This window comes from Mirounga leonina, unplaced genomic scaffold (genome assembly GCF_011800145.1).
Source record: "Mirounga leonina isolate KUSES-001 unplaced genomic scaffold, KU_Mleo_1.0 Mir_166, whole genome shotgun sequence".
NCBI lineage: Eukaryota > Metazoa > Chordata > Mammalia > Carnivora > Phocidae > Mirounga > Mirounga leonina.
In genome coordinates, this window is record NW_023270418.1 from 6,571,603 (window position 1) to 6,594,633 (window position 23,031).

General features: G+C 36.1%; 1 protein-coding gene across 1 annotated transcript in view; it reads left to right on the forward strand.

Moving 5' to 3' along the window:
* ANO3 (anoctamin 3) overlaps positions 1-23,031 on the forward strand; it is a 401,618-nt gene that overhangs the window by 252,465 nt on the left and 126,122 nt on the right. The window contains exon 6 of the mRNA XM_035012465.1: positions 20,098-20,256. Within this exon, the coding sequence (XP_034868356.1) occupies positions 20,098-20,256 (159 nt within the window). The remainder of the gene's footprint in view (positions 1-20,097; positions 20,257-23,031) is intronic.

Genomic DNA, 23,031 nt, shown 5'->3' on the forward strand with positions numbered 1-23,031 from the left:
GAGCATTTCAAATGCCAAACATTTCAAAATGTTTATGTGTTTATATATTTGTGAATTCTCGTTTTAGTCCTTCTTAGGTAAGCAGTTCATCCTTTGGTAACAAGGAGACATGCAGGAGACTGCTTTCAAGGAATTTCTTATCCTGACATGAATCTTAGAGTTTAGTAGATACGACTGGCATTTTTGACATTGGACTAAAATGTTTTTTATTAATGGATTTAAGGCAGCCATCTGTAAAAAGAAAGAGATCCTGGGGCAGGACAGAGATTAGAGAAACTACTATTCTTGTGGAACCTGGACCTTGGAATCTGTCATCTTTGTTTGACAGGGTCTTAAAGTGGTACTGGGTCAAAATAGGCAGACAAGAGGGGAGGCTTTAAGTGGAAAAAGTTGCCTTGGCTAACATTTGTTGAACACTGTTATTAAGAATCACCTCTAATGCTGTGTGCTCCTCATTCACCATGACTTAATGTAGTTGCCACTGCCCTGCAGGCCCCAGCCTGATTTGCAAGGATTCTTTGTGACGTATAATTGCTGGGCGGGCTTCCAAAGTCTCCAAGAAATGAGTCACAATAATCTTTTAGCCTGAACACCTTCATTCTTTATTTCTACACCATGGTGGTTTTGAATAGCAGGAAGCTGAAAAGCAACTTCAAAACTATAGCTCACCAAAACTCTGCTCAGAAAGCAGATTATTTATACTGTTTAAACTTGTGTGCTGTGAGCAGCTCTGTCCCCCAGATGGGAGATGTCCTGCCTTGAAGTGGATTGAGTTCTCAGAGACTGTTATAAAAGTCATGCTTTACTCTGCCTTCCCTCGTATATATAACTTATTCCTGTGCATCTCCTCCTTATCATAAAGGAATTATGGAAATGGTAGAATAGAGACACTACGCACTTGGTGTTTTTACAAGGCTGAGTAGTTATGATTTTAAGGGTCACACATAGATTTTGAAATGAATTATTGCATGTATTTGCTAACTCTCCTATCTGATTTACCTAGCTTGTGTACACTCACCGTAGGGCAGATACTAGACTAAGCACCACATAAACAGTTGTAAACAGCAAAGACATGTTTTGTGTCTTCATGCATTAAGATAAATAAGCAATGGTGGTAAAAGCGTTAAAAAAAAAAGCATCTGCTAATTCCCACTTTGGTTTATTTAAGATACTAGTGTTCTAGCTCTCAAAATTGCCAAAGATTTCAAAATCGGCTCCTGTGAGCAGGTGCAGGCTGGCTCTGAAAAAGGAAAGATCTCAATGTAAAGATGGGTAATTCAGAAAGTAGAGGCAGAGAGAGCATCACAGGACTTCATTCCCAGGAGTCCCTGAGAAGTCCCAGACAATAAGGACACATAACTGTCCTTGTTCTTCCTTCACTTTTTCTTTTGGCTATGGAAACTAGAAGAAATCCTGCTTTTTGATGCATTTCATCTGTATCCTCGCCACACCTGGGTGGAAAGCAGGTGAATCTTAACCTACCCTTCATATGTAGCCCCCACCTCCATTTCCACGTCCCGCTTCTACCAAACGGCACTAGACATAGAGCAGCCCTGCTCTAAAATTTGTAATTTTCAGAAGTTTTCTTAAAAACAAGCAAAAATACAAAAATTCAAAACCAAAGCATTTAACTACCTATACATTATTTACTAAGTGGTAAGTTACACTAAGGATATTTAATTTTTTCCTAAGTACAGCTTAATATCTTTTTAAACTATTGTTTGTAAATTCTGAAGCCAAACAATGTCATCTTTAAATCAGTTGTTAAAAGAACAAGGGCTCCTCTGTTTGCTATTTCTCATTCCAGTATGGATGAGCAAATATATGTTGATTATGAGCCGTAGCATAGGAGTAGCTTGGATATCTAGAATTAAAATGGTGTTTGATAAAATTGGGTTCTCCTTGATGCATTAGATTGAGGCTAAGCATTGGTGTCTCATTAACAAGTTCGGGACCTGGGGTGTATATACGTCCAGCTCTACCTCAACTCTTCTATGTCCCTTCTAGCGTGAATGTTCATAGGTGCTTTTGCCTAAATGGTTATGACACCACATGATATGGATTTTTTCTCTTCATTTATATAGTTTTTTTTTTTAACTTTTTTTTTTTTCCTGCATGCATAGAATCATTTTACTTGTAATATGTTACCCGATTAGGAGAACCTATCTGTTCTACCTTCAGTTAGCCCCAGCTGGCACGGTAACTTCCTGCATTGGACTTCCACAGCAGCACTTAGTTCTATCTCCCTAAAAGCGTAATTGAAAATGCTTATCATTTTGCCAGGTAGCCACTTGGTCATTTAATACCTGCCACTTGTTACTTGTTTTTACGCACATGCATTCCTCATCCTGATGCCCATTCAGAGTTTCATCATTTAGTAATTACAGCACTCAGTTCACTCCATTAACTGCTCACTAACCACTCCCCCATAAACCCACTCACTGATCCACATGGTTGGACTGTAGGCTGTGTCTGTCTTGTTCACTGGTTTTCCCACATGCCTAAAATAGTAAACAGGACAGAACACTAAATTCCTACTTATTAGACAGCACCTAATTCTATATTGTAGGGAATATTTTTCTCCTACTTTATGAATGAGGAAATCATTGAACACAAGGGTTAGTAAAATCCAAGTCCACGTAGCTAGCTAAGGGGCAGTCAGAATTCAAATCCAGATCTGTCTGCCTCCATGTGATGGAAAGAAATAGCTAAGGTAAAGAAAAAGGCACAATTTGCATCACATTATAGGTGATTAATAAACTTCTTTTGTTCAAACTGGAATATATAGGATTTCACTTTAATACTCATTTCATTCTTCTGATTGCTGTTCACCTCTCTATCCAGTCACTTGAACATGTGTCTGGGATCAAGTTGGAGCTAAAAAGAGATTTGTTGAATGATAGATGCCTCTTTGTTTCTATAGCATGTGGCTCAAAGTAGTTGCTAAGTACAGTAGATATGTGTGTGTGTGCAGGCGCTTTTTAGGTTCATGAGTCACACTTCTTGAGTTAAAAAATCTGACTTCATGAGACGTAATTTGTTTTCATCCTTGTTTATTGACATATTTGTTTATTGTCTATATAGGAACATGCTGGAAAAGGACTGCTGTGGGCAGTTCCAGGGGCAATATTGGATAAAAGATAAGCTGTGATTGAATGGCTTTCCAAATCCTTCAGAGAATTACAATCCTGCGTTTAGCTTCTAAACAGGGGTGTGTTAGAAAAGATTTGCATCAGTAAATCAGCAGCAGACAGCCAATTTTTCTGCCTTCCAAACTAATGTCCTGACCATTATTGCTTTATGTTCTTATTTCTGTTTTTTAAGTGATGAACTATCTATTACCTTTTTTGCCAGTTTTGGAATACTGTAGCCATTGAATAGAGATGCAGCTTTTACGTGGTAGGAAAGACACAAGTTAGCCCAGCTCAGGACTTGAGATGAGTTTTTAAAATCAGATTTTAAAATTCATGGATCTCTGTCCTGGTCTCCTGTCTTCCTACTCCGTGCTCTCATCCCTCAGGGACTAGAAATCCCTGGCTGAATGGCAGATGCGCAAGGCACTGCCCCTTGGCCTCCTCGGGGCATTTCCTTCTTCCTTTTCCACCATCAAAACTCCAACCACATTGTCTCAAGTCTTGCTCTTTGCCAATAGAAATAATAAACCCAGATTAGGTCTAATTTAAGCAAAGCGTTAGCGGCTTCTTATAGCTATGTGTTTGCCAAAGGATGGTTTTCAAAATAATTTTTAAACTGCACCACAATGACTTAAGCATTTTTAATAGATATGACTTTATTTTAATGTGTTTAAAAAAAAACATAACCAGCACACTAAGCTTGTTATTTTTTAAGTTAATATTATTTTGGCAAAGGCTCTTTTTTTACGAAAGAGTGCAATCTAAAGAAAACATATTAAACAAGTGGTCTGTGGCTATGACCAAAAATAGAGATATATGATTAAAGTTTGAGAAACAATGCCATATTGTATCTTGTCTAATCAGTTCTCAGATGACAGTCATCATTCATCGAGAACATAGGAAGTCTGGTACTCTTGCTAGTTATTGTACACACTTCAGCCACCATATTCACAGTTTCCAGAAAAATAAATAGGCCTTATTATTACCATTTTATAAATACAGATGCTGCATCCTTAATTAAGTTTTTGGGCACAGTGACATGAGATAAGAAGCAGAAGTGGGTCTTCATCTCTGGTGCTCCCACTATAAACCATGCTGTCTTCACAAAATTAAAGAAATATGAATGTCTTCATTGACCTCAGTTTCAAACACGGACCATTACTGTGTGTTAGCTTTTCATAGTCTCCGAAAAAGAAAGATTAGTAGGGGAAAAGAAAACATTGTACACCTTCACTAATGTCCGTTTTTAAAATAAATTCAAATGACTGCCTTGTTAGTTTAGCCATGGGGTTTCTAACGTGCTTGGAGGCTTTGCTTTAAGAGATTCAACTGAACATTAAAAAAAAAAGGTATTACTAAAATAAATAAATAAATAAATAAATAAATAAATAAATAAATAAATAAGAGATTCAACTTTTTTCTGTCAAGGCCTACCAAGGGAGCTTAGTTGACAGAGGCAGGTGTCCCTGGAACTGGGAGGATTTTGAGATTGCCTGATCGAGAAGTTCTTAGCCTTGTGTCCAGAGAGTTCTAAGGGGGCTCACACATGAGCCCAGGGGATCTGTGAACTCTCTGAAATTATATGCATGGTTGTACAAATATGTAAGTATGTGTATTTTTTTCAGGATACTGTCTATTCCAAGGAAGGTTAAAAACCACCGGGTTTGTCTTGACCTGCCCTTCTAGAGCTTAGGAAAATAACCACCAACACTGGCGAAGCCTGAACAAGTACAAATAGCCAGGACCATAATCTTAAATGACACTCATGGGGACCTCAGAGAGTTCATCTTTCCCTCTATCTCTTTACAAATATCCAGCAAGAGTAACTCTGGAACTGGAAAGAACTAAGCTCATGGCAAAATAGGCATTAATATTCTTATGATATATTTTCAATGCCAACTTTCCAAAACTTCCAACATGACCTGATTTATTTTTGCTCAGTAGATATTTGTAGCCCATATTAAAGGTCATCATCCGCTTTATGATGTTAGCAAAGTTTGTTGTTTGATAATCTGTTTTCTGCTTCCTGGACAAGAGATTCTTGTCTAATTGGTAGAGCTTTTAAGGAGAGGGAAAGAAACAGTGGACTGCTGGGTCATGAAAAATAATTTTCTGCAAATATAAAGAAAACAAGTCTCATCTCTTCTGCCGGAGCCAATACACTTCTCATCAGATCAAATCCACCTTGGTGTGAAGGTTATAGGAGATTTTATCCTCTGCCTTCTTAGAGAATGTAATTAAAGATAAACACTGAATAACAGAATAGTTTGCTTTGGAGCATTATATGAGTTTTCCTAATTTCCACGTATGGTCAAGGACACTAATGATGATACTAACCATTTATTCAGTGCCAAAAAAATTTGATACCCTGATCAGTAGGTCTGCCATTTCAAGTTAAATATTCAAGTGAAACAGTAGCCTTTGACCAGGGTAATGTTCTGGGCCACTCCCGTGGTTCAGAGATATTTTTTACCCTGTTCTATATTTTGACTTGACATTTTTATTTTGCATTTGCAAAATAGCAAGTGAATTCAACCTGCCCTGTTATAATTGGACTTTTCTGTGTTGAGCTTCCCATTCTTTTTAGGCATCTGTTATACCTTTCATCTGTTACGAATCCAGAGCCAAAAGGAGGGAATATCTTAATATTTTAGGTACATTTATTACTGACATGTCCTAAAAATATCTTGGACAAACTAGGCTGATTGGTTTATCCACCTTTGTACTGCTGGCAAGCACACACAGAAAAGTGCTAATACAAAAGCCTACATTTGCAGGATTGAGGGTAGAAGTGACCTACGTGCTCAGGTATGCAGCTTATCTCTCCGTTTCTGATTTCTACTCTGTTCTGAACTTGACCTAGCAATTCCTCACAATCTTGTGAATTCTTTGTTACTTTTTAAGGTTCTGCTTTGCATAATGTTTGCTTGTTTTCATGGGAAGGATTGATCCCAATAACTAGAAATAGTTCAGCATTTTTAAAGACTGTTTCCACTGGGCTTGTAAGATTACCAATCTTTTAAATCACTCCTAAACACATGTTGGAAATCATCAAGTGCCCCATTATTATGAACACTCTTTTGTTTTAAGAGCTCTCTGTAAGGAGGGGTGGGGGTGCTCCTGGCTGGCTTGGAAGAGCATGCCACTCTTGATCTTGGGGTTTTGAGTTCAAGCCCCATGTTGGGTGTAGAGGTTACTAAAAAAATAATAATAAATTTAAAAAGAACTTTTAAAAAAAGAGCTCTGTAAGGGAGAATATGGAATTCATGATAGCAAGAAATGCATTGATGTTACTGATTTTTTGAAACTCTCTACAAAGTTAATTTCCTCAAACTCCCTTACAATAAAATGGTATTTGATTTTATTTTGCATTTAGAATTTGATCTTTTAGTCTAAAAATCTTCGTTCTCACAGTTACAGTAAATTCTTCAGTGGTTTTTGCTTTTTTTTAAAGGAAATTTAGCTTTTTTTTAAGATTTCATTTATTTCTTTGAGAGAGAGAGAGCTAGTGAGAGAGAGCACAAGCAGGGAGGAGAGGGAGAAGCAGGCTCCCTGCTGAGCAGGGAGCCCGATGTGGGGCTCCATCCCAGGACCCTGGGACCATGACTTGAGCCGAAGGCAGACGCTTAATCAACTGAGCCACCCAGGAGCCCTGCTTCTGTTTTTTAATTTCCAACTGATCACTGCCAGAGTGCAGAATAACTTCAGGCTGGATTTAAGCAGAATTTATGTGTTAGCTTGTCGGAGGTGGTTGACATGAGACTCGACAGTGCTCGCATCTCTTCAGCATATGAGCTCTGAGGTGATCATTTGTTCCTAATGATGCCCCTGAGACCTGTTATATAACAAAAATTCAACCAAGTATATTCTAAAGTTCTTAATTGGCTTTATTAATCTGTTTATGAATCGGGTAGCATCCCCTCTAGCAAGCAGAGGGCAGCTTCAGAGGGCTACAGAAAAGGAAAGGTTTTTAAAGGTAGAGAAGGAGCAGAAAAAAGGAAATTATTAGCAAAGAATCCATTGTTTTAGGCAAGGTCACCCTCCTAAGGGGAATGAAAGGGACCTATCAGTAAATTGCCTAGTGCTGACCAAGAAATTTCCATGTTGACTGGTTAAAGGTTAATTCCTGATGGGGGGAGACGGGGGTAAAACAGCAGTTAAGTTAGGTAATAAGTCTTCGTTTACTGACTTGGGACCTTAACCTAAGTGATGCCATCTTGGGCCTGTGATTTTCTTCTTAACAGACCTCATGGAATTCTGTCTGAACCACCAATGATCAAATATGTTCAGTTTAATATCTCTGATAAGCTTATTTTACCATATTTCATTTTAAAAAAAAATGATATTGTAGGCATAAGTGTAATTGACTGTAGGGGATATGCAGTTTAGTGACCATGATTAAAATTGAAGTTTTATTGTTTAAAGGTCTTTGACTATAATAACTATACTGTGTGCCATTTATATGTCACAGAGTGTTTTATGCATTTAATTCTTAAAATAGGCATGCAAAGTTGTTATTGTCCCCATTACACAGGTGAGGAAACTGAGGCTTAAGTTATAAGTAAGATTTTTTTTTTAAAGACTTTATTCATTTATTTGACAGAGACAGCTAGAGAGGGAACACTAGCCGGGGAGTGGGAGAGGGAGAGGGAGAAGCAGGCTTCCCGCCGAGCAGGGAGCCCGATGCTGGGCTTGATCCCAGGACCCTGGGATCATGACCTGAGCCGAAGGCAGACGCTTGACGACTGAGCCACCCAAGCGCCCCTCTAAGTAAGATTTTAACTGCTAAACAAGTATATAATCCCAGATTGTTGATTGCAAAGGTCAATAGCAATGCTGATCTTTTAAATTATTATCATTAAGAATATTTCAGGCATATTGAAAACTGTATTATTAGACCACATTTAGCTGTAACAAGCTATGTCCAACACTGAGCTTTACTGGATCTGAATTGCTTGCCATATCTGTTTCCAAGTAATTATTACAGACAAAATTGAAGACTTCCATGTAGTTCTCCCTGATCATTTTCCTCAGTTTGTCTCAATGTAACCATTCTTCTGATTTTGGTGATTAGCTTTCTTATGAATATTTTTGTACTTTTACCACCTATAATCTATCTATCTATCTATCTATCTCCTTGAACAATATTGAGTATTGTTTTTCAGGGTTTTAAACTCTGAAGAAATATATAATGTATTTTATGCTGCTTTTTGAAAGTTCGACAGCTCCTCTTTAAGAGATAGTTGAGCAGACACATCATACTCCATCCTGTGACTACACCAGAAATGGCATCTGCGTATCCCCACAGTTTATTCACTTACTGGTTGATGAGAAGTTTTCTATGTTTCCAGTCTTCTTCTGTTCCAGATAATGCAACAATGTTTCTTCTTTTGTTAAATGCCTATTAATAGCATCACTGCTTTTCTGTTGGATCATTTGTCTTTTCTTGCTGATTTAAAGGAGTTATTTGTATATCCTGGAGACTAATCCTTTATTGGTTATAGTCATGGAAAATATCTTCTAATGAAAGCTTACCTTATCACATTCTTTATGATCTTTTAATGTACAAAGGTTTTATTTGAAGGTAGACCTATTAATCATAGCTTTACCTTATTACCGGTCTAGGGGCTTTTTTTCATGCAAAAACAAACACATAAACAAAACTCCTTTTGTACTAAAATAATCAAAATATTCTATAGTTTATTCTGAAAGTTTTAAAATTGTGCTTTTCACATTTGTCTTTAAACTTTTTTATGTTTTTCTTTTTTGTATATGGTATTGTTCCAAGAAAATAACTTTTTTAGTGCCACTAAATGACTCGTCTACCCTATCCAGGAAAGGTAAAATTCCATCTCAGTTCTCTATATGTAGGTGTTTTTCTGGGATCTCTACTTTGTTTCTTATATTGTCTATTCCAGCTTGAACACCCTGCTGCCTTAATTACTATAGAATTGTAACAAATATTGGCATTTTAAAGATATGCCCACTTACCTAGTTGTTTTTCAAGATTTTCCTATCAAAGACACTTTGATCTTCCATATAATATAAAGATTAGCTTGTTAAGTGCATACATGTACACAAAACCATGTTGAGACCTTCAGTTAAATGAGACCAACTTTATAGTGAATGTGAGATAATGGGCATTTTCACAATACTCAGTCTTGGCTGTGATGAACAAACACTTTAACATGTAGTCTAGGCAAATTTATGCATCCTTTTTTTTGAGTCCTGTTTAAGAAATATTCACCTACTGTGAAGTGAGTTCTTATGTCAGCTTTTAGAAGATATATATATTCTTGTGCATTTTAAAATCAATAATCCATCTGTAATTGATTTTTAGAGCTTTATTGAAATAAAATTCACATACCATACATTCGTTGCCCATTTAAAGTGTACTATGATTTTAGTATACTTGTAGGTTTGTGCAACCATCACTGTAATATCCATTTTAAAATATTTTTTAAAGAAGAAAACCTGTATCCCCAAAAAACCCTGTACGCATTAGCAGTTACTTTCCATTTATTCACTCCTCCAGCCCTAGGAAATTATTAATCTATATCCTGTGTTTATTTGTCTATTATAGAATTTCATATAAATGGAATCATATATGGTCTTTCATGACTAGCTTCCTTTACTTTGTATATTATCAAGGTTCATCTATGTTGTAGCATGTGTCAATATTTAATTCATTTTTAATGCCAAATTATATTCCATAATATGGATATTACACACGATCACATTTTATTCGTTTATTAGGTAGACATTGCATTGCTTTTTCTTTTTTACTATTATGAATAATGCTGCTATGAATATTTATGTACAAGTTTTTGTGTGGATGTATTCTCCTAGGTATATACCTGGGAGTAAAATTGATGATTTGGTAACTCAATGTTTAACATAATGAGTAATTGCTGAACTGTTTTCCAAAGCTTGCTCACTATTTTACATCTCCACCAGTGATGGACAAGGGTTCCCATTTCTGGTTTAATGTTGTTTTGATTATAACCATCATAATAGGTGAAAAGTGGTGTTTCACTGTGGTTTTGATTTGCATTTCCCTAATATTTTCATTAGGGAATATGCCTGTTGGCCATTTGTATGTCTTCTTTGGAGAAATCTATATCTCCTTTATCCATTTTTTGCTGGGTTATTTGTGTTTTTATCGTTACTTATATATTGTGAATGTAAGTCCCTTATCAGACATATTTTTTAAGAATATTATTCCCATTCTGTGGTTTGCCTTTTCACTTTCTTTTTTTTTTTAAGATGTATTTATTTATTTGAGAGAGAGTTCACGAGAGGGGTAGGGGCAGGAGGAGAGAGAGAGAGGGAGAGAAGGAGATTCCCTGCTGAGCGTGGAGCCCCACACTGGGCTCCATCTCATGATCCTGAGATCAAGACCTGAGCCCAAATCAAGAGTTGGCTGCTCAGGCAACTGAGCCACCCAGGTGCCCCCTTGCTCCTCCTGCCTTTTCATTTTCTTAATGGGATATTTTTCTGGAGCACAAAAATGTTTAATTTTGTTATAGTCCTATTTCTCTGTTGGTGTTGTATTTAAGAAATCATTACCTAACTCAAGGCCTCACATATTTATTCATATGTTTTAGTCTAATAATTGCATAGTTTTCTTCATTACGTTAAGGTCTAATGGTCCATTTTGAGCTAATTTTTTTGTATGGTTTAAGATAGGCATCCAACCTCTTTGACTATATTACCTCTTTGACTATGTTACATTATATAAAACTGTCTTGCCGTCAGACTCACTCTAGAGACTCTTCTTTTTGGTTTAAGTCTCAGCCATGTTGGGAGTGTCCACATGTCAAGGAACTGTAGGAAGCTTCTAGGGGTTGCAGTTGACCTCCAGCAAACAGCCAGCAGGAAGTCAGACACTCATTCCTTAGCCACAAGGAAAGAATTCTGCCAAAAATCTGAGTTATCTTGGAAGTGCATGCTCCCTAGTCAGGCCTTAAGATAAAAGTAAAGCTCTGCTGACTACTCCTTGGTTGCAGCTTTGTGCGGCCTAAGCAAAGGACCCAGCTAAGCTACGCCTGAACTCCTGACTCATGGAAATGGAAGGTGATATATCTTCATTGTTTTAAGCTCCTAAATTTGTGGTAAGTTTTTTATGCAACAATAGATAACTAATACCATAAAATATGGTATTCTGATACATTAAAATGCAACCTCATCAGTGAATGTTTGGTGTACCATTAATGAAGCAAACTGACAATTCTTTATCTAACTCAAATACACCAGCAGGTGCTTGCCAGCAGGCCAGGCAAATATAACCAACAATATGCTCTGTCTGACTGACTGAAACAGATTTGAAGTTTTGAGTAAATTATTTTTGCCCAACTTGTAAACATAATTGAATCAATTTAGTAAAAATTAAGTCAACAAGATGCTCTACCAGCACAATTCCAAGTATTTAGTCTAACAAAAATTACAGTGACCTAATCTCATGAGTCTCTTTAAGAAGCTATGTTTTCCTAAAAAACCTTTTTTCTTAATACACAGAGGGCTTCCTCTTTAGAATTTTCTCTCTCTCCTCTATATCCCTACTTAACAATATCACATAATAATAATAGTAATAAGAAGAAGCATGTCTGTAATATTTTACATAAATTTTACTCCTGTCATTTATTCATCATGTCATTAAACATATATTTAGAGTGTCCTATGTATACATTCAATGATAGGATTTTTTTAAAGGATATCAATTTTTTAAAGATTTTATTTATTTAATTGACACAGAGAGAGAGAGCACAGGTAGGCAGAGTGGCAGGCAGAGGGAGAGGGAGAAGCAGGCTCCCTGCAGAGCAGAGAGCCCAACAGAGCAGAGAGCCCAACACAGGGCTTGATCCCAGGACTCTGGGATCCGAAGCGTCTGAAGGCAGACGCTTAACCAACTGAGCCACCCAGGTGTCTCTCAATGATAGGATGTTAAAATGGACAAGAGACCATCTTTCTTGTGCACATTGCATACTTAATTTTCACTTCACAACAACTATGTGAACTGTTGATATTAATAGGAAAAGAAATTTGACTCTATTTGTAACTTGAATCTTAATGCTCTAACTGAAAATCCAATTTTTACTTTTATCCACTAAAAGGAAACGGCTTGCTTCTCCTTTTAATAATCTAAAATGACCTTTATTGATGTTTCCCCAATGCACCAAATTTATTTTTGCATCTTGTTATCATCAGAATTACATCTTGTATTCATTTTTTTTTACCATATCTGGGCTTTACAAGATACAATCTCACTTTGCCTTATTACTATATTCTCAGAGCTATAAGAGTTCTTAGCACATAATAGATATGTAATAAATATTTTATACAAATAAATATGAATACATTGTTTTATTAGAGAAAAAGGATCACACCACTAAATGGAAAGAAATAGAGCCCTCTGGCTTTATTTTAAGAACTGTCTTTGACTTCAAGATGTCTCTCTGCTCTTCAACATGTGCATTTAACTAGTATTGCTAGGAATGTGACAATAAGAGATATAAGGTATCTGGTAAGGTATATGGCATAAACTTAGTCTTTAAAAAAACTTTTAAAATACTTTATTTTTATTTATATTTATTTATTTATAATATATATATTTATTTATTTATATTTATTCTTTTATTTTTTAGAGCAGTTTTAGGTTCACAGAAAAATTGAGCAGGACAAGATTTCCCATATACTCCCGCCCTCACACATGCACAGCCTCTCCCATTATCGACATCCCCCGCCAGAGTGGGACATTTATTACAGTTGCTGAACCTGCATTAATGCGTCATAATCACCCAAAGTCCATAGTTTACATTAGACATCACACTTGGCGTTGTATATTCTATGCATTAGAGTAAGTGTATAATAACTTGTATCCATCATTATAGTATCATTTAGAGTAGTTTCACTGCTCTGAAAATCCTCTGTGCTCTGCCTCTTCATCCCTCCCTCTCTCCTATCCTCAGCAACCACTGATCTTTTTACTATCTCCAAAGTATTGCCTTTTCCAGAATGTCATATAGTATTGTACAGTATGTGCAGTATGTAGACTTCTCAGACTGGCTTGTACAGTATTGTCAGTATTCAGACTTCTCAGACTGGCTTCTTTCACTTGGCAATGCAGTCATCTTTGAAGCTGAAAAAGAATTAATATGGTTTACAAACAAACCACAAAACTTCGGATGCTATGAAGATACCAAGCAACAGGAAGAACGGGCATCTTTAGTCCTACCCCTTCCCAAGTGTGTCTTTTCCCCTAAAAGTCTTCCTGGGAGACTGAAGTAGATCTAGGTCAAGATTGGAGTAAGGTCTGGAATGTCTGGAATATGCTTGTTTATTGTTTTGTTTCTGTGATATCTATATATATTTCTTTATATATATACTTTATATATATAATTTCTATATATAAATTATATATATATGCCATTTGGAAGCTACTGTTTGGAGCAAACAGCTTTGTCCCACCTGTTACATATCCTGTGAGAAGATGAGGCTGCAGAATCCATCTGCACCTGCCTCTAGGCCAGGGTAAGGGGCAGTGAGAGAGAAGAGGCTCTGCCCTGCTTCTCCAAAACCTCATTCCTTAATCTGGGAGCTGCACAGAACCACACAGCTTGCACACCCACTTGGTGTCAAGTAAAAGGAAGATAAAGGAAATTGCTATGAAAATCCCAGGTGGGATAACTTGCTCTTTGGCTACCACAAGACCTTTCCATCTATTTTAAAGTCTGTCTCAATTTCAGCATCTGTGCAATGGGAAAAAAAGCACTTATCTCTCAGTTTTTGTGAGCATGAAGAGTGCTTGGTTTCTGCTTAGCTTATGTTATTATTTCTTTAGATATTACTTTGTTAGTTATTATTTTTTTAAGATTTTTTAATTTATTCATTCGAGACACAGAGATACAGAGAGAGAGAGCATGAGTAGGGGGAGAAGCAGATTCCCCGCTGAGCAGGGAGCCCGATGCGGGCCTCGATCCCAGGACCCTGGGATCATGACCTGAGCCGAAGGCAGACGCTTAACCATCTGAGCCACCCAGGCACCCTGTTAGTTATCATTTTCTTAAATAGCAGTTTTCTTTACCAGATGTAATAGGAGCTAGAATACAATCTACTGTCTGATAAGAGTACCAGAGTTACAGATTTAGAGAATATTTGTATTTCTAAAGACGATGTGGACTAGAGGTAGGGTTGACTTTCCGTTAAGGAAGGAATAAGCCTGGCCAGGGTCTTCTCCACAGTGAAAGCCACGCCTGGATAGTACTGAAGTCTGATTTTTTGGGATTCCTAAGACTCATGATTAAAGATGATTTGCATAGGGAAATTTGCATAATAGTTACATTTCTGATATATTTTTAGTTAAGCTAGGTGTGTTAAAATATGTATGTATTAATACATTTTTTATCCCTGAGGACACTTAGAAAATTAAAACAATCTTCTCCTGTAAGTACCATTTTAAAATAAAAAATTTCTATGACAGAAAAAACAGGATTTTTGTTAACTCAGCATCACTTAGTAAATTTCTACTCATGTACAGGATTTCTCCTGAACCACAGTGCATGGTGTATTTTCTGTTAGTTTATTTGAACAAGGATTGCTTTTATTGTTGTAAATATGTGACTTTCTTGACAAAACTGTTTCTCATTTGTCTGAAATGAAAAAAATATTAAAACCTTTTTTCCCCCCTCTATGACAGGTAGGGTCAACACCAAGAGGTAGTGTAAGGAATGGTTTTAAATATGAAATAAATTATAGTTACATACCAAGGCTGTTTGGATTTTTCTCTTATTAAGGCGCATAAAGCTAGAACTTTTGAGTAAAGCATGGCATCAGACTACCAACATCTAGACTGTCATTTCCCAATTTTCCATAAATGATTGCCAAAAAAAGATACAGAAACACAAAAACAAACACTGCTGCTAAAAACTAATGAAAAAGATTTTCATTATTTGAAGCTTTGGTAGGAAAAAATTAAGAAACACAAGCATGAAGCACAGACACTTGGCCTTAAGAACTGAAACCAGCCTAACGGCTACCCAAGTTACAGTGGAGAGTTGGGCTAGCCTGGCCCATCATTGGTCCTCAACGTTGGGCTCTAGGGGCCACACAGCCAAGGAAACTAAGCATCCGCGGCCCTTCTCAACAACAGCAATCTTCTGAGCAAGGCAGAGTCATGCCTGCTCCTTCCGCCTTGCCCCACCTCTGCCTCTCTCTCTCTAAATCCAAACAGAAACAGAAATACCCAGGAAAAGGGCATGGCAATAATTGGTTGCATTTTGAATAGCAAAATTTAGATAAAAGGACTATTGCCTGGGAATAGATATTGACAGCACTTGAAACCCATGCATACTCTAGCTTTCATGCCACATAGTATAGCAAAACAAGTCCATTTTTTTTGTTTTTTGGTTTTTTTTGTGGGTTTTTTTTGTTTGTTTGTTTTTGCAAAACAAGTCCATTTTTAAGCATAGACCAGGACTTAGTAAGCAAGAAGATTCCATCTGTACAGAGCCATGTTCCATGAAATCTTAAAAGACACCAGAAATTGCATTAGATCCTGTACAAAATGGGCTCCATTCTGAGTAAAGATTGGCATACTGCTAAGGTTGAAAGCAAGTTTTTCCTGTGAATCAGCAGTTTTTCTCCTAGGTACATACTGTTAGAAATGTATGCACGTGTGTACTGCAAGATACACACATAAATGTTTATTATAGCTTTATTTTTAATAGCCAAGACTGGAAACAGCCCAAATAACCATTGTTAGTAGAAAGCATAAATAAGTTTTGTTGTATTTATACAATAATGTAACAGTGAAAAAAATTGAACTACAAATACCTGGAAATTAGGGATGGATTTCACACCCATAATGTTAACAGGAAAGAAGCCAGACACAAAAGTTTATTCATTGTATATTTGCATTTACACAAAGTTTGAAAACAGGCAGAACTAAAATATAATGTTTCAGGATATGTCCCTTGGTAATAAAACTAAGGAAAAGCAAGAAAGTAGTTCCATAAACAATAGGATTATGATTGCCTTGTGGGGAAAGGACGTGGAGGGAGGGCATCACAACTGAGAAAGATGATATAAGGGGGCTTCTGAAGCAGTTGAGGGGGTTCTGTTTCTTGACTTAGGTAGTAATTATACAGGTGTTTGTCTTATAATAATTCATTGTTATGCATTTGTTTATTAGACTTTTTATTTTTTTATAAAAAATGTTTTGCAAGTATATGTAAAGGATACCTGTTTTCCTTTGCTCTGATTCCATATCCACACCAACATCCTTTGGATTACTTATCTATGTTTCCATCTGTTTTTGTCCTGAAGAAGATAATTTTCCAAAAAAACAAAAGGAGTCATTTGGGTAATTAGAGAACAAGACAAATCCCAAAACAAGTTAATATATTGCATACATATTTTACCTTATTTTTTGTGATAATAGCTGACTTTTTTTATCTCAAAAGGTCAGACGACATTGAGAGTAGTCTGTGTGCATTAACTCATTTAGTCATAACAATAATCTTATAATTTGGTAATACTGTTATCTTCCCTTAAAAGCTGTGGGAATTGAAGCCAAGCAGTGAGATTAAGGTACAGGTCTAGGAACACAATTAATTAAAACCCCAGTCTATCTGATACAGATATCAGTACCTTAACCAGCATGTCATACTGCATTATACTAACTCAAAAGTATGGTTACCATGTAATCAGTCAGCAATCACTTGCAGATTAATGACCTGACCTAATTTCATATCTGTCTGACAGAGGACCATGATAAATTCACCACGATAACATGACTTAGTGGCTCCTAGCACCTGTTAATCCGTCTTCCTCTCATACACCCTGATATTCTTCAACACCATGGCTCAGGCCTCTATTCCTGCACATATTCGATAGCATTGTAACTAAACATCTACATGCCTACCACTCCAGATATACACTAAAATCCCTGAAAGTCTTCTGTGTCCTCTTATTTTTATTTCTCAAGTTTAACACAGTACCTAGCATGCATTAAGTGTTCAATAAGTGCTTGTTAGCTTGAAAAGAACAAATACTGGAAAAAATACGCATCTCACAAACAGGCAGTTACTACCATAATTTTATTTGAAAAATACCCTAAAATGTGTTTTCATGCAAATAGGCAGACTTCTGTTGCTATTTGAAAATGTGCTAAAATCTTTGCAAAGGATTCTTTCTCAACATGAGCCATAACATGCACATTGTTGAGACATTCTTCAGAAAGCCCAGCTTTTCTGAAAGTGCCTGAGCTTTGTGGTTTGTAATGCGTTAAATAGGTTGTTTTCAAAACTGTTAAAAGATAAGGTACCGGATGGATGATCAGCATCCCAGCTACTCTGAGCAAAACTAGTTTTATTCTGTCTTCTGGGAATAATAAACATGAAAATTGTTTCTAAATTAAATGCATCTATATTGTAATTGAAAAGCATTTCACTATTCCCAGGTAATTTAAGAGATGAGTCTTGATTTCTTGTTCAAACAACCATTATTATATCAAAGAATTAAAGAAGTTGTTTTTTTGGTGTCTAGATACAATGATATATGTAATGAATTTCCTGCCAGTTCTGCTTTTTAAGGTTTGAATATGGTTAATCAATATCTTGGTTAAGGGTTGCCATATATGTATTAAAATAAAATATAATACTCGTAACCTTAAAATTATACAGAATCTATACAATTTTTTATAAGATTTATTTATTTACTTATTTTTTAGAGTGGGGAAGAGAAGGAGCACAGGGGGCAGGGACAGAAGGAGAGGAAGAGAGAGAAAATCTCAAACAAACGCCCTGCTGAGCGTGGAGCCCAATGCGGGGCTTGATCTCAAGACCCTGAGATCATGACCTGAGCTGAAATGAAGAGTCAGAGGCTTAAACGACTAAGCCACCCAGGCACCCCTATACAACATGTTTTAAACATAATTCAGAAGAGATTTCCAAATTTCTCCATGCTTCTCTATTACCATTTTGATAACTATTTTTCATTTTGCCCAGTAAAACTCATCATTAATACTTTAGAATTCATAGAATAATTAGATAATAAATTAGAATTCTAGTTAATATAGTTTGATTGTGGACACATTTACTCAAATAAAAACTGTGAAAAATGCCCAAGGTCACTTATTGTAAAAACCAAAAAATGTTGATTTTATTTGATAGGAAGGCAGTTGTTTCTATGGGAGAGTTGAACATTTGTTTTTGCTTAGACTTAGAACAATTGGTAACAGGAACTGACAGGGTTCCACTTTCAGTCCACTCTGCTCTTAAAATATGAAAAGCACATAAAATCAATTAAAAACTATCTTATTTTCTTATATTTTTCCTACCAACCAATCATTTACTTCTAGGTCTTCTCACTTAAGGACTTTTGCCTTCACCTGGGATTAAATATATTATTAGTACCATAAGACTCAGATGACCCTTAATAATGGACTGGAGTGGGTGGTATACTTTAAGCAATTTAAAGTATACTTTAAATTAGTAGGGAGATGTCTGGAGGCCATGGGTCATAGGTATAAAACAAAGGACACACCATGGCTATCGCAGTTCTGCTATAATTTTGTGATTATTTATCTTAACCTGTTATAATTTTATTTGTTTTAAATATTGGAGAGGAGAGGGGCGCCTGGGTGGCTCAGTTGGTTAAGCGACTGCCTTCGGCTCAGGTCATGATCCTAGAGTCCCGGGATTGAGTCCCGCATCGGGCTCCCTGCTCGGCGGGGATTCTGCTTCTCCCTCTGACTCTCCTCCCTCTCATGCTCTCTGTCTCTCATTGTCTCTCTCGCAAATAAATAAATAAAATCTTAAAAAAAAAAATTTAAATATTGGAGAGGAGAGGATGAGAAATGAAAACACAATTTCTTCTTGGCCTTATATCCTTGAGGTCAGCCTTACCTAGATACACAGGATTATGGATATTGCCTTCCTTCCTTTCTTCCTCCCACAAATATTTATTGATGCCTACTATGTATCTGATTGTGGGTTAGATGTCTGGAATACTCGGAGACAAAACAATAAAAAGCCCTTACCTTGGTACAGTCTTTGTTCTAGTAGGATAAGGCAGACAGTAAACAAAAGAATAATTTTTTTTAGTATTATATAACATGGTAGAAGTTAGTAAGTGCTGAGGAAAATAGACTGGGAAAAGTGGGCTAGTAGTGGAGGGTCTCCAGGAGAGGAGTTACATGATGTCATTTATAATGTGGAGGATCACTCAGGTGTCTCAGCTGTCAGGCCAGGTAAGTCTTGCAAGGCAGGAATTTGGTGGAAAATTGGCCAGTCTATAAAAAAATAGCTTGGATGGATGGTCACAGCAGGGTGAAGGGCCTTAAAGCAATCTTGATGAGCAATTGATTAGTCTTGGTAAATAAGCTGTTTTAGTTGGCTCACAGTTTTATATCCTGTGAACAAGTATTTCTTAGAGCAAGCAGCTCAGGAATTATTGTTTGATTTAGTGTTGCTGAACATAGGTTTAGAAAATATTATCTATTCTGAGTATTATTTAATATTGGAAGCAATGTTGGCTTCAGTACTTATGTTAAGCCTTCGTGCCTTTATTTTTGAAATGGGAGTTGTAAGTATTAAATAAGATCAAACATGTAAGGCACTTATGTCTGAGCCTGATGCTGAATAAATACTCAACATATGCTAGCCGATATTATTTTTATAGGGCCTTATTGAATAAAACATACACATTTTGATGCCAATATCAGAGAACCAGTTTCTGGTATCAGACTGCCTAATTTCAAATTCTGGAGCATTACTTGCTAGCTTGACTCCTATTATAGATTGCAAACTTTCTTTAATCATCTTTCCATATCTCATAACTGGAATGTAAAACAATGCAATTTTTTTTTGCTATTGGATTGCCAGTATCCAAACCAAAGTGACTGAAACCAAAATGTATGTGCTTGTCTAACCTACACTATTAACAACCATTGCTCTATTTGCAGAATGACATGAATTACATAGCATCCAGTGGACTTCTATTCAAAGATGGCAAAAAACGGATTGATTACATCCTGGTTTACAGGAAGTCAAATATACAATATGACAAAAGAAACACATTTGAAAAGAATCTCAGAGCAGAAGGCCTGATGTTGGAAAAGGAGGTAGGTGCTTTAATAACACTAGTTATGTGGTGTAATGGGCTAGAAGGGATATAATCTCTTATGTTTTAGCATGGGAAGTGTATATAGCATACGTCTCTATAAAATGTATAGTTATTTTCTCCCAAATGTAAAAGAAATACGTACATACAGTCCCACTTAAATGTGTATTCATTTTTTACTTATACATTTCCGTAAATTTAAATATTTTTCAAAGGGCATAACTATTTTTACAATTTCACAAATTGAAGAAGAAATGATTATACCTATATAAAGTACAAAACCTACGAAAAGAAAAATGCTGAAAGAAAAGAGTGCCAAGTTGTTAATGTCGGGTTTCAATATTGGAACTATAAATGAGTTCCTTCTCAATCCTTTTTTTTCCTAAAGATTTTATTTTTTTTTTCAAACCTTATTTTTTAGGGCTGTTTTAGGATCATGGCAAAACTGAGAAGAAGATAGAGAGATTTCCCATATAGCTCCTGCCCCCACATATTATCTCCCATTATCAACATCTCTGTACCAGAATGGTACCTTTGTTACAATTAATGAACCTACATGGACTCATTATTATCATCCAGAGTTCAGTAGTGTTCACTCTTGATGTTGTACATGATATGGGTTTGGGCAAATGTACAATAACACGAATAAGATGTATCTACCCTATGGTATCATGCAAGTATTTTCACTGCCCTAAAAATCCTATGTGTTCTGCCTGTGCATCTCTCTGCCACCCTCAACTCCTGGCAACCACTGATCTTCTTACTGTCTCCATAGTTTTACCTTTTCCAGAATGTCGTATAGTGGAATCGTACAATTTGTAGCCTTTTCAGGCTTGACGTCTTTCACTGAGTTATATGCACTTAAGGTTGCTCCATGTCTTTTCATGGCTTTATAGATAATTTCATTTTAGTGCTGAATACTATTTCATTATCTAGATGTACCACAGTTTGTTTATTCACTTACCTACTGAAGGACATCTTTGTGGCTTCCAGGTTTTGATAGTTATGAATAAGGCTGCTTTAAACATCCTTGTGCAGGTTTTTGTGTGGACATAAGTTTTTGACTTCTTTGGGTAAATACCAGGGAGTGAATTGCTGGATCATGTGGTAAGAGTATGTTCATTTTTGTAAGAAACCTTCAAACTGTCTTCCCAAATGGCTATACCATTTTGAAATCCCACCAGGAATGAATGAGAGTTCCCATTGCTCCAATTCCTCACCAGCACTTGCTGTTGCCAGTATTCTGGATATTGGCCATTCTAGTAGGTGGATAGAGGTAGCTCATTTTTTAATTTGCATTTTCCTGACACATGATGTACAGCATCTTTTCATGTGCTTATTTGCCGTCTATATATTTTGTTTGGTGGGGTTTCTGTTAAGGCCCTTGAGTTGTTTGTTTTCTTATTGTTGAGTTTTAAGAATTCTTTGTATATTTTGAAATAACAGTTCTTTATCAGATGTGTTTTTTGCAAATATTTCCTTTCAGTCTGTTGCTTGTTTTCTCATTTCTTTTGACACTGTCTCTCACAGATCAGAAGTTTTTAATTTTAAGCAAGTCCAGCTTATCAACTTTTTTCATGGACTGTACTCTTGGTGTTATATTTTTAAAAGCACCCTCAAGTCATATAAATTGTCTCTTATTTTGTCTTTTGAGAGTTGTATAGTTTTGTGTTTTACATTTAGATCTTGATCTATTTTTAGCTAATTATCATGAAGGGTGTAAGGTCTGTGTCTAGCTTTATTTAGTTAGTTTTTACATGTGGATGTCCAGTTGTTCCAGCATCATGTGTTTAAAAAACTGTTTTTGCTCCATTGTTTGACCTTTGATCCTTTACAAAAGATCAGTTGACTTTCATAAGTCAAGTTGATATTTATGTGGGTCTATTTCTAGGCTCACTATTCTGTTCCATTTATCTACTTGTCTATTTATTCACTAATACCACTACTGCAGCTTTATAGTAAGTGTTGAAGTCGGGTAATGCCAATCCTCCAAATTTGTTCTTCTCCTTCAAAATCATATTGGCTATTTTGTGTCTTTTTCTTCTCCATAATCTTTGTCAGTATCCACAAAATAACTTGTTGAAATTTTGATTGGCATTGCACTAAATCTACAGATCAAGTTGAGAAGAACTGACATCTTGACAATATTGAGTCTTCCTATCCATGAACATGAAATCTCTCTCCATTTATTTGGTTCTTCTTTGATCTCATTAAGTAGAATTTTGTAGTTGTCCTCATATGGATCTTGTACAGATTTTCTTAGACTTATACCTAAGTAATTAGATCTTTGTGGTGCTAATGTAAATTGTACTATGTTCTTAATTTCAAATTCCACTGTTCATTGCTGAAAGAAAGCAATTAACTTTTGTATATTAACCTTTCATCTTAAAAAATCCTGTTGTAATTGTTTATTAGGTTACAGGATTTGTTTTTGTTGTTATTGTTGATTTGTTTGAAATTTTTACATTCTATGTCATCTGACCATATAATCTGAGAACAAAAGAGTTTTCTTTATTCCTCCCCAATCTGTGTACCATTTTTGTTCTTTTTATACCACACTGTATTTGCCAGGGCTTCCAGTATAATGTTGAAAAGGAGCGGTTCCTGATCTTAGTAAGAAAGCTTCTAGTTTCTTACCATTAAGTATGTTAGCTGTAGGTGTTTTGTAACTATTCTGTATCAAGTTGAGGAAGTTCAACTCTACTGCTAGTTTACTTAGAGTTTTTAATCATGAATGGGTGTTGGATTTTGTCAAGTGCTTTTTATGCATCTATTA